General features: G+C 40.8%; 1 protein-coding gene across 1 annotated transcript; it reads left to right on the forward strand.

Annotated features, from left to right (window-relative positions):
- The first annotated feature begins 795 nt into the window (after positions 1–795).
- On the forward strand, positions 796–7601 carry LOC102686258 (pepsin A-like). Its single transcript, XM_015342418.2, has 9 exons — positions 796–876; positions 2050–2203; positions 2972–3089; positions 3511–3629; positions 3832–4028; positions 5089–5205; positions 5569–5689; positions 6374–6469; positions 7287–7601. Exons 1-9 carry the CDS (start codon positions 818–820, stop codon positions 7419–7421), a joined length of 1116 nt encoding a protein of 371 aa, XP_015197904.1. The 5' UTR covers positions 796–817; the 3' UTR covers positions 7422–7601.
- The last annotated feature ends 2419 nt before the right edge of the window (positions 7602–10020 follow it).

Here is a 10020-nt window from a genome sequence, read left to right on the forward strand (position 1 = left end):
CGTTGTAGATGTGTGAAAACCCATCAGTCTCAGAGCCTGTGAGTGCAATAACTATTGAATTAATTCTGAACTATTACTGCTAAGTGTTAACAGTATTAGGAACACCATCAAGAAGGCAAAAACCATTACTAAGCGTTTTATTCAGATTGTATGCCCTCTGATTGCAGGTTTATAAACAATGACTGCACCAGCACCTTACATTAGCAGTTTATAATTCAGTTATGATTACCTTGGTGGAAATTTGCTATGTTTAAACATTAGATTGTGCTCAAGTTACAGGTACATTGTATTTACATAAAACTGTGCAGGATTGGATGTATATCTTATCCAATTCAAAACATTTCACCTTTGTAACTTTGGCTTGTGGCTGGAATAGTGCCACACAGTCTTTGCTGACATTGTTATGCAACAAGGCTTTTTATTTTCATGGCTCAAGAAAGAAAACAATATTTAAGGCCTTTTTAGTATTATTAAGAATCTACAAAAACAGTAATAGAAAGTTTTTAGGAATTTTCTGTAGACTTGCAATTATATTTTAATGAGCTGTGCAAACATCTAATACCTGGAATTAAAGGTCAGCTGAATACCCTTGCACTCCTTATCCCCAAAGTTGTTTCCTAAACATTTGCATTGGATAAAGTTTATTTTTCTGTTACTTATCTTTTTCCTTTATGGAAGCTTTTTGGGTTTTCTTATCATGGTGATAAAGTAATGGAGGGTCCTATTGTGAACCTCAGGTATAAAAGGGTCTGTCTCACCCCAGCAGGACACTTTCAGCCTTGGAGTCCAGCGGGAGACTGTTCTGAACTGCAGCACCATGATGAAGTGGGCCGTTGTCCTCTGTGCCCTGGTGGCTCTCTCCGAGTGCCTGCACAAGTGAGTTTTTCCTTTTGCAACATTTAAAACTATTCAGCTTTCTCTCTAATTATGTGTGCTGTCTAGTCTTATCAGTTATTTTAATGCTGCTGTGAAGTATAACAGCTGAAGCAATAACCTGCATAACGTGAGATGAAATGAGTAAAATATTGCACATGCTATTAAGTAGAACGACATTCTTTGGAAAACAGCAAATAAGGCAGAATAAATAAGGAAATGCAAAATACAATGCAAAAAAGGAATCAAAAGGAAAAAAAAGGGTTGCACATAATAATTAATCTTAAAAATAACTGATTACTCCATTTAGAAAATTTGCATCATGAAAATGATTTAGTTGGCTTGTTCTTGTACTTCAAATGGTTCTCTGTAATAAATCCAGTGTACTTTTAAGAAAACCATAGTCTTGTCTATATTCAGCCATGTAAATTGGACGTATGAAGCTGCAGACTTCAAACTATTGTCCCTATTGGCTGAAATCTCCCCTGATGTACTGTAAGTCTAGTCCCTTTCTAAAGTGTACTGAAAATTAGATGCTATGAATTAAACAGTTAAAAATAAGTATAGAACTTATTAAACACAGAATGATTGATTTATTACTTATTTTATTGAAAGGCAGGGTAGAATTTGAACATAGCTGTTCTTCAGTGATGCACATCTGCAAATCACACTCTGCATGTTTAGGTGTCAATTGGAAACTGGTGAAACAGATTCCAAGAGTGCATCACAGATATTGTCAATTCTACATCCCATTATCAAACTACAGTATACATAACCTCAGCCTCCTGAAAAACATGAACAGAAGCTACATTTTGTCTTACCTTTAACACACCACAGGCCATTAGTACAACCTGACTCAAGGAAATGAGGCCACTTTTATTGCTATCTCTGTTCACCTACAGTACTTTACCTAAAGTGATCAGTCTTATTCTGACACATTAGAACTTGAGCATTTGAAATGTATTTAATATGGGACTGAAGTAGTCCCCAGCAGCAAGTGCTTGGTCAGTTGTCCATTAGTGCATGTCAGGCATATAAAGGGGGAATATACATTTACTTGAATGGAGTAAGCTTACATGAAATTTAATTAGCATGTTTCTGTCCCCCGGAATTTATGATGCTACGGCAGGATATCCATTTAGATCATGTCTGACTCATAAGGTCATCTGTTTTCAGGATCCCCTTGATTAAAGGGAAATCTGCAAGGCAGGCTCTGGAAGAGAAAGGCCTGTGGGAGGAGTACAGGAAGAGACACCCCTACAACCCCGGTGCCAAGTTTAACCCTGATTTTGCCACAGTAGCAAATGAGCCCATGACCAACGATGCTGATGTAAGTACGTCCACTTTATAGTTGTGTTACAGCAGAGATCAGTCTGGTTGATATCTGATGAAAGAGAAATGGACTGTTCTATACCTCATGGGGGTGTTCTGTGTGTGGAGACACTACTGCAACAACAAACACTACGTTTATATGTATAATCAAAATGTTTGCCAAGTACAGGAACAGACTACATTAGAAATAGTATAATGTATGAAAGTCCTGTAAGTAAAGGTTATTTCTTTCTTACCATTTCAGTGCTGCAGCCACAAATGTCCTTAACATGTTTAATGTTTGCTTTTGGTTCAAATGGACCGTGATGATAAATGAAACCACTACTATTTGATCATTAATAGTGTCAACTATAGCCACATTTATTCTCTATGATTACAAAGTATTTTATTTTGAATGGATCAGGATTACTTTAAAGTGTACCCACACAACTCGAGCTTTTCTGCTCATTTTAAGTGACGATATTGTAACGCATACGGCCTCCATTGCTTGCGAGAGCTGAGCTGGCTTACCAGAGCGGTGACGTCACCGGCCTTCCCTGTGAATAGCAGGGACCGCAGCCACCGGGCTGGGGGGAGATCTCTCTTTAGCTCAAGAGGCTGGGTCCCTGTTGAGTGACACCGGAGGCCTGGGTTTGAGTCCCCGACGGTGGGGGTCCAACCTGATGCAGCGGCGGCGAGGGTGCCCACGTGAACCCCGTAGCATTACAATATTAACATCAGCACTAACATCTCTCAAACCTGTGTGTGCGCTCCTTTGTGTCTCCAGCTCTCCTACTATGGGGTTATCTCCATTGGAACTCCCCCCCAGTCCTTCAATGTCCTCTTCGACACTGGATCCTCCAACCTGTGGGTGCCCTCTGTCTACTGCAATAGCGAAGCCTGCAGTGAGTATGCAAAACAGAAATGGATGAATATGCCCTCAGTTTATATTCTCATTGTTGCTCTCTTCTGCATATGCAAACCCTAACCCATTCTGCATTCCACCCACCCCTAACTATTAAACCATTTCCAAACTTGTACCACAAAGCATTAGTTCTATTGTCTGATGTGTGAAAATATAGGTGCTTTAACACAGCAAGAGGTGTAATATCTACAGCAGCTTACTCCTCAATAGAATGAACCCATTTGAGCTTTAAAGTGAAACAAACAAGTTGCAGCTGCCAAAATTACAAATGCCAGATGTATCTGAAAAGTATAAAAAGGAAAGATGACTTTCTTATCATTGTACGGTTGAGAAGTTAAATGCCTTTGGATGGCATCAGCGAAAGCCAACATTTTTGATCATTGCCTAAATTCCCTTTGCAGCCAACCACAATACCTTCAACCCCAGCCAGTCCTCCACCTACCAGTCCACTTCCCAGACCCTCACCATCCAGTACGGAACGGGCAGCATGACTGGAATCCTGGGATACGACACTGTCACCGTGAGTGTGGAAGCACAGAACACACAGAGATCTGGCATGACAGAACCAGAAAACAACCTCAGACTACTACATGAGAAACAGGCTGCCGGTAGAAGTTAAATTAATACTTAATGAAGACTGGGCATAAAGTAATGAATAATTTGTGATTTACAAATTTTAAGAAATCTTGCTTTCTGCTAACTTATGATTTGTCTCCTACAAGGTTGCTGGCATTAGTGTCTCAAACCAGATTTTTGGTCTGAGCGAGACTGAAGCAAGCTTCCAATACTACATGCCTTTTGATGGCATCCTGGGTCTGGCCTTCCCCTCAATCGCAGCCTCTGGTGCCACCCCTGTCTTCGACAACATGATGAGCCAGGGCCTGGTTTCCCAGGATGTCTTCTCCATCTACCTGAGCCCGTGAGTGATGGCTCCTTTGCAGTATGCAACATGTGGATATAGCATATTCGTGTGTAACATAGCAGTGTCAAAACTGGGACAGGCCACCAGAGGGTGGCATAAAGACACTCCAGGAAAAGGGAGGAAATGAATCACCTGTTTGGAAGTTGGTTCTCAAGTATTCAGAGAATAGTTGGAGGTTGCCTGCTCAGGTTTTGTCACAGATGTTGGAAAGGGCGAAACGTGGAATGGCAGGAGAGCATAAAAGCCCTATGCGTAGAGGTTAGACGGGGGTTAGCCCGGGCTCAGCTGTTCAGGAAATGCCATATAGAAACCTATATCCTCAGGTAGCGGACGTGGGGCTTGGCGGGTCTCAGGACATTTGAACGTCAATGCTGAACGAAGGCAAATGAAAGACCCAGAAATATACAGTATAGCCCCAGAGAGATAGACACCGGAAGGACAGCAAAGCACCTGAAACATGAGACAGGACAGAGGAGGAGACAGGTTTGGACTAGATCTTAGATCTCAGTCACTCATGACAATGATAAACTCAGTCTCACAGTGAGACATCTTGTTATTAAAGAAAGGTTTGGAGCTTGAGTGAGTAAATAACTTAAAGGCAGTCTGTTGCCTTGTCCGGGGCAGTAAAACCACTTTTTAGTGTTTTCGGCCCAGGAAAATGGATCAACCTTTCGGTTAGGATTACAAAAAAAGGAAAGAGAAAGGCGTGCAAGTGATTGATCACATTTGGGCTGGAAAGGCTATTTCAGACAGGGTTGGTCCAGCCACTGCCAAATTCCCGTTAAAAAAGGATGTGTGTGTGCAGCTCCTCCACACTGTGCTATTCCACTAGGGGGATCTGTCTTACAGAGTACGGTATAGACAGGAAATTCAATGCAGGAAGCAAATAAGGACAGCAAAAGAAATGAGGACATGCAAATACAGAAGAGATCTGATGTTTTAAGTTATGTTGCATATAGGATAGGATTCATATTAACTACTCATGTTCCTTTAATCTAGAACATAATTTATTTTTAAGTGGATCATATATTCTCCTCATCTCTTCTTCCTTGTCCAGCAATGGCGAGACTGGCAGTGTTCTGACTCTCGGTGGAATCGACCAATCCTACTACACTGGCCAGATCACCTGGATCCCTCTGTCCTCAGAGACGTACTGGCAGATCACCATGGACCAGTGAGTAAAGATCGTCTCTTTGGGTATTCGCTTTTCTCTCCAGCACAAGGACTGTAAACAGTATCTCACAGCTCTAGATTAGTCTAAACCCCTCCAACATCTCAATGGACTGTTGGAGTGCAAAGACACTAGGAATGGATTTGAGAGAAAGACTACAAAATTGGAAAAGAATGTGTGCAAAAAAACAGTAGCTGCAACTAGAACAGGACTAAATGTCCTTAAATTCAATCTTTTCCAAAGGATGCCTTTAACTTTTTAAAGTTTAATTCCATAGCAGCAAGCTCCTTCTGTAGGGTGTGCTATACCTTGTGATGCTCTGACTCCGTACCTGTCTGAAACGCCAGGCCTTGTTTTCGGTTACAGGATTAGCATCAATGGCCAGGCTGTTGCGTGTGCTGGGGGATGCCAAGCCATCGTGGACAGTGGCACTTCTCAGCTTGTTGGCCCATCTGGTGGAATCAGCAACATCAACGCTTACATTGGAGTAAGGAATTCTTCTCAGGGGTCACCTCACACTGTAACTCTAATGTCATCAGAAGAGCACTGTCAGAGCATGTGAACTCTCAAAATCAATCATCCTTCACATCTTTCCTTTCACTGGCCTGCAACATGTTTCTGTAGTGGTTACACCTCACTTAATTTTGCTACAACAGGGTGAATCTTTTCTTTTTTTGTTTGACATTTTTCTCTGTTGGAGAACAGCAAGTCAGAAAGCAGAAGAAACCCATTAATGATTTCATACTTGGGTCACGTGTTCCACAACATGGCTGTAAGAATGACGCTTTAAAAGTCACTTTCCTCAAGGCTTGCAGAAGAGCCCATGGTTTCACTTCCCATAAATATCTCATAAACCTAAACTGTGTTGTGCCAGTTTCCAAGTCACAACCAAAAACAGCCTATGTGTGATTCAGAATCACATGAACTAATTAAATTAGTGAATGAAAATGTAAGTAGCAATACCCTCCCAGATTTGATGCATGTGTTTTTCTGGTAAGCTCCTTGCACAGGAAAGAAGTGTTTTTGTTTGCCATCAGTCCACTGAGTAACCTGTAACCCTTTTCTTAGTGTGGTTGCATCCTAGCTGTTCTTGGGATGTTTCTGGGTTTTCACCGTTTGCACTACTTCATTTAGGGGAGGATGTAACTTGTGGGATCCTATCTTTGCTCAGGATGTTTCCAGCTGCAACATCGGAAACCTGCCTGATGTCACGTTCACTCTCAATGGGTATGACTTCACCCTGACCCCCTCTGCCTATGTGTCGCAGGTGAGTGGCCATTTACAAAAGGACAGCCAAACGAACCATTACTCAGAATGTTATGTTCTTTTTGTCCACTCCAACAAAAAGTAAAACCTTTTCAGTTCTCCAATTAAGAGCCTAAATCTAATTCTTCATTGCAGAAATGTCTTTCATACATACCGATTTTCTAACATTTTATATTTATTGGGCTGAAGAAAGATTAATGTGGTAGTATGCTTTGACCATGAAGGGGCCAGCACAGAGGCCCTTAATTTTTTCTGAATGTAACAAAAATTATTAATTTCCCTATCTGTATTTATCATTGTTAACCATAATTATTTTAAAGATTGTTGCTGCGGTTACAGCAAACCACACACAGTACATCTCCATTCTGCTGTAAAGGATATTGTCAGTTCTTTCAACAACTGCTGCAACATTTCGGAACCAAAATGCATGACTAACAGAGAAGTAAACAGCTTTTGGGGTAAATGTTCACGGACACCCGAAGAGAAAAGCAGCAGCCTTGTGTTGTAAAGAGCTGTTTTTTGTTACTTTAACTGGGAATCAGAGTCTGCCAAAGGTACGTTTAAAGGGGTAAACATTGCATATACACTCAATAAACAATGAAGATGCAGTTCTGTCCAAGGACTAAATGAAAAACAAGACCTTTTCCTAGCCTGAGATCCTAACTTTTATTGATCAGTATTTTGACAACTAGGCCTTGCTATTCTGATAGATTATTGAGAGAGAACATAACTTTTCAACAATACTCCCAGTTGGAATGAAAGGGGGTTCTTGTGGTTTTCCCAGTTGAATACAATACTGTCTCCCTCTATCACCACAGACAAGCAACGGCTGCCAGTCTGGCTTCGCCAGTGGTGGATTTGGCCAGTGGATTCTGGGTGATGTCTTCATCAGGCAGTACTACGCCATCTTTGACAGAGGCAACAACATGGTGGGCCTGGCCCAGGCTGCCTAGTCTCACAGTTTCCTGTGGGAGAGCAGCATCACAGCACGGCCAACTGCCTGCACTCCCCGTGAACGTCACCGCAGCTCTCCTTGTGCTGTCTGTCTTCTGTAGATGCTTCCAACAATCATTGCTGTCACAGGATAGGCCTGGAGATCTTCAAGCCATAATGGGAGACAGAAAAAAATGCTTTTTGAATGTGTATCTCTGATTGTAAATAATAAAGAGAAATAAGCATCAAATAATGCCTGTCCAAAAATGATTTTGTCCAGTTGTTGTGTGTGCTTTTAGTCATTGGCATTGGTCTGCATTTAATCCTTTAATCCATTTAATGCAATTAACATTCTGTTGTAGGCCTCCTCTTCGTCTCAGTAATAATGGTTATATACTGCATTCATTCATTGTTTTAGTCTGAGCTCCAGAAAGACTAGTGGTCTTTTTATAGTTTCAGGATAACTGTAAAACTTTAAGAGATTAAGAGAAACTTTAAGATTTAAAGTGATGGCTTTTCTCTTTGAAGCTGTTTACCCTATCAGCCAATAGAAGGCTATTATTAATAACCCTATCTGGTATTTTATATAGTACCTTCATATAAATATGTTATATAGTACCTTTTTATAGTACCTTTTATATAGTATCTCAAAGTGATATACAATAATACAAAAAGTTAACAAGGAGAAAAAGTTACAAAATTTGCAAAATTAAAAATAAGGATTTGGAATACAGAAGCAGATGTAAGGGGCAGACACAGGCCTGATTAAGTAAAAGCCTTTCTGAAGAATAAGTTTTTGAGTCTGGATTTGAAAGCTCTCAGGGAAGGTGACTCTCTGATATCCTTAGGGATAGAATTCCAGACATTTGGGGCATAGTAAGAGAAGGCCCTGTCACCCATACTATGTCAAAAAGCTTGGGAGGTGAACAGGAGACCAGAGTCAGATGAACAAGGGTTGTGAGGATGATTGTACCTCAGACAAGATATCAAAAGCACCACTGAGGTCTAGGAGAATAAGGATAGAATTGGAATCAGATGCCATAAGAAAATTGTTAGTGACTTAATCAGAGCAGTTTCTGTGCTGCGTAATTGTTTAAAGTCATATTGGAAGGGTTCAGTGAGGTTATTTGTAGTGAATTGCAACAGCATGTTTCAAATTTTAGCAAGAAAGGGTAAGTTGGATATAGGACAAAAATTGTTTAAGTTATCCAGAGCCATATTTGTTTTGTTTTGGTACAGGGGTATTGGCAGCAGTTTTAAAGGCCGTAGGTGCCACTGCAGTTCGCAAGGGCTAGATTATTATCTTGAGAACAACAGGGCAGAGAGAAGAAAAACAGGACTGAGATTAAACAGTAGAAATGGGATCTAATAAACAGTTGGTGGATTTCACACATGGTACCAATTTTCTAAGGCATACAGCATCAAGTTGAGAAAGACTAGAGAAAAGGGAACTAGCAAACCTTGACCAGCAGGGAGGACATGTGGTGTGGAGACAATATGATGCTGGATATTGTCAATCTTAGAAGTAAAAACCTCTAACAATGTGGCTGGTAATGTGGTGGGGCAGTTTAGTAGTCTATTGACGGTGGAGAACAGGTATCTAGGATTGGTATGGTTGGTCTTAATTACATGGAAGAAGTAGCTGGATGTAACAGACTCCTTCCAAGACTGAAGAGATACATTCAGACCAAAAAGACACCACCTATGTACTAGTTTGTGGGACACTGCCTTTACTGAGCATAACTACAGTACCATAGGGCAGATCAACTAAAGGAGATTCTTTGAGTTTCAAGAGGTGCTAGGCTGTCAAGAGTAGTTAAAAGAGAACTGTTAAAAACTTGTACCTTGTTTTCCAGAGTATCAGAGTTGGAAAAGCAAGACAAGACAGGGCAGTCAGTAAAACTAGACTGGTCAACTTTTTACCAATTGCAAAAACTATTAGAGCATGAAGGTGAAGAGTGTGAGACAGGAAATCCTAAATCAAAAAGAACAGCTAGGTCACCATAAAGGCCTAGTTCAAGGTACGTGTGACCTTCGTGTGACCTTTGTTGTGAGTTATACTGAGCTGAATGAGACTAAAGTATTCCATCAAAGTTAGAAAACCTTTAGATAAACTGGTAGGCAGTGAATCAACATGGATATTACAACCTCCAAGATCAAGGAACATATTAAATCTGAAGATTAACAGAGAAAGCAAATCCACAAACTCACATTAAAAGACCCCATGGGGGGTCTGTAAACTGTAACAATGATAGAAGAGTGGGGACATTTGAAAAAAGACCCTAAGAAAAATGAAAACCTATGGCTCACCTAACACTGTTTTCTGCATGTCATTCCATTTGTACACATTGCCCCGGGATCGGTACTGGGTTGTGCTGGGCAACTGTAACTGGCAGGTTTGCAGGGACGTTCATTGGAGGAAACTAGGTCTGAGGCTGCCTTTCCTTTATGGTTGGGACACCAGCCATGTGTCTAGTCTATTCATCTGTAGGCCCGTAGAAACCTTAAATTTACAGTAATTGGAAATGCCCTTACTTCCTTGCTGGCATTGCCAAATCATTTAATTGTTTTAAAAAATGGATTCTGGAGAGCAATTTTAAGGGATTCTTAAGAAATGTG

Source organism: Lepisosteus oculatus, chromosome 5 (assembly GCF_040954835.1).
Source record: "Lepisosteus oculatus isolate fLepOcu1 chromosome 5, fLepOcu1.hap2, whole genome shotgun sequence".
Taxonomy (NCBI): domain Eukaryota; kingdom Metazoa; phylum Chordata; class Actinopteri; order Semionotiformes; family Lepisosteidae; genus Lepisosteus; species Lepisosteus oculatus.

Coding starts and splice junctions, on each gene's coding strand:
- LOC102686258 (XM_015342418.2), top strand. CDS start 818: ATGATGAAGTGGGCCGTTGTCCTCTGTGCCCTGGTGGCTCTCTCCGAG. Junction 877..2,049: donor CTCTCCGAGTGCCTGCACAA/GTGAGTTTTTCC, acceptor ATCTGTTTTCAG/GATCCCCTTGATTAAAGGGA. Junction 4,029..5,088: donor TTCTCCATCTACCTGAGCCC/GTGAGTGATGGC, acceptor TTCCTTGTCCAG/CAATGGCGAGACTGGCAGTG.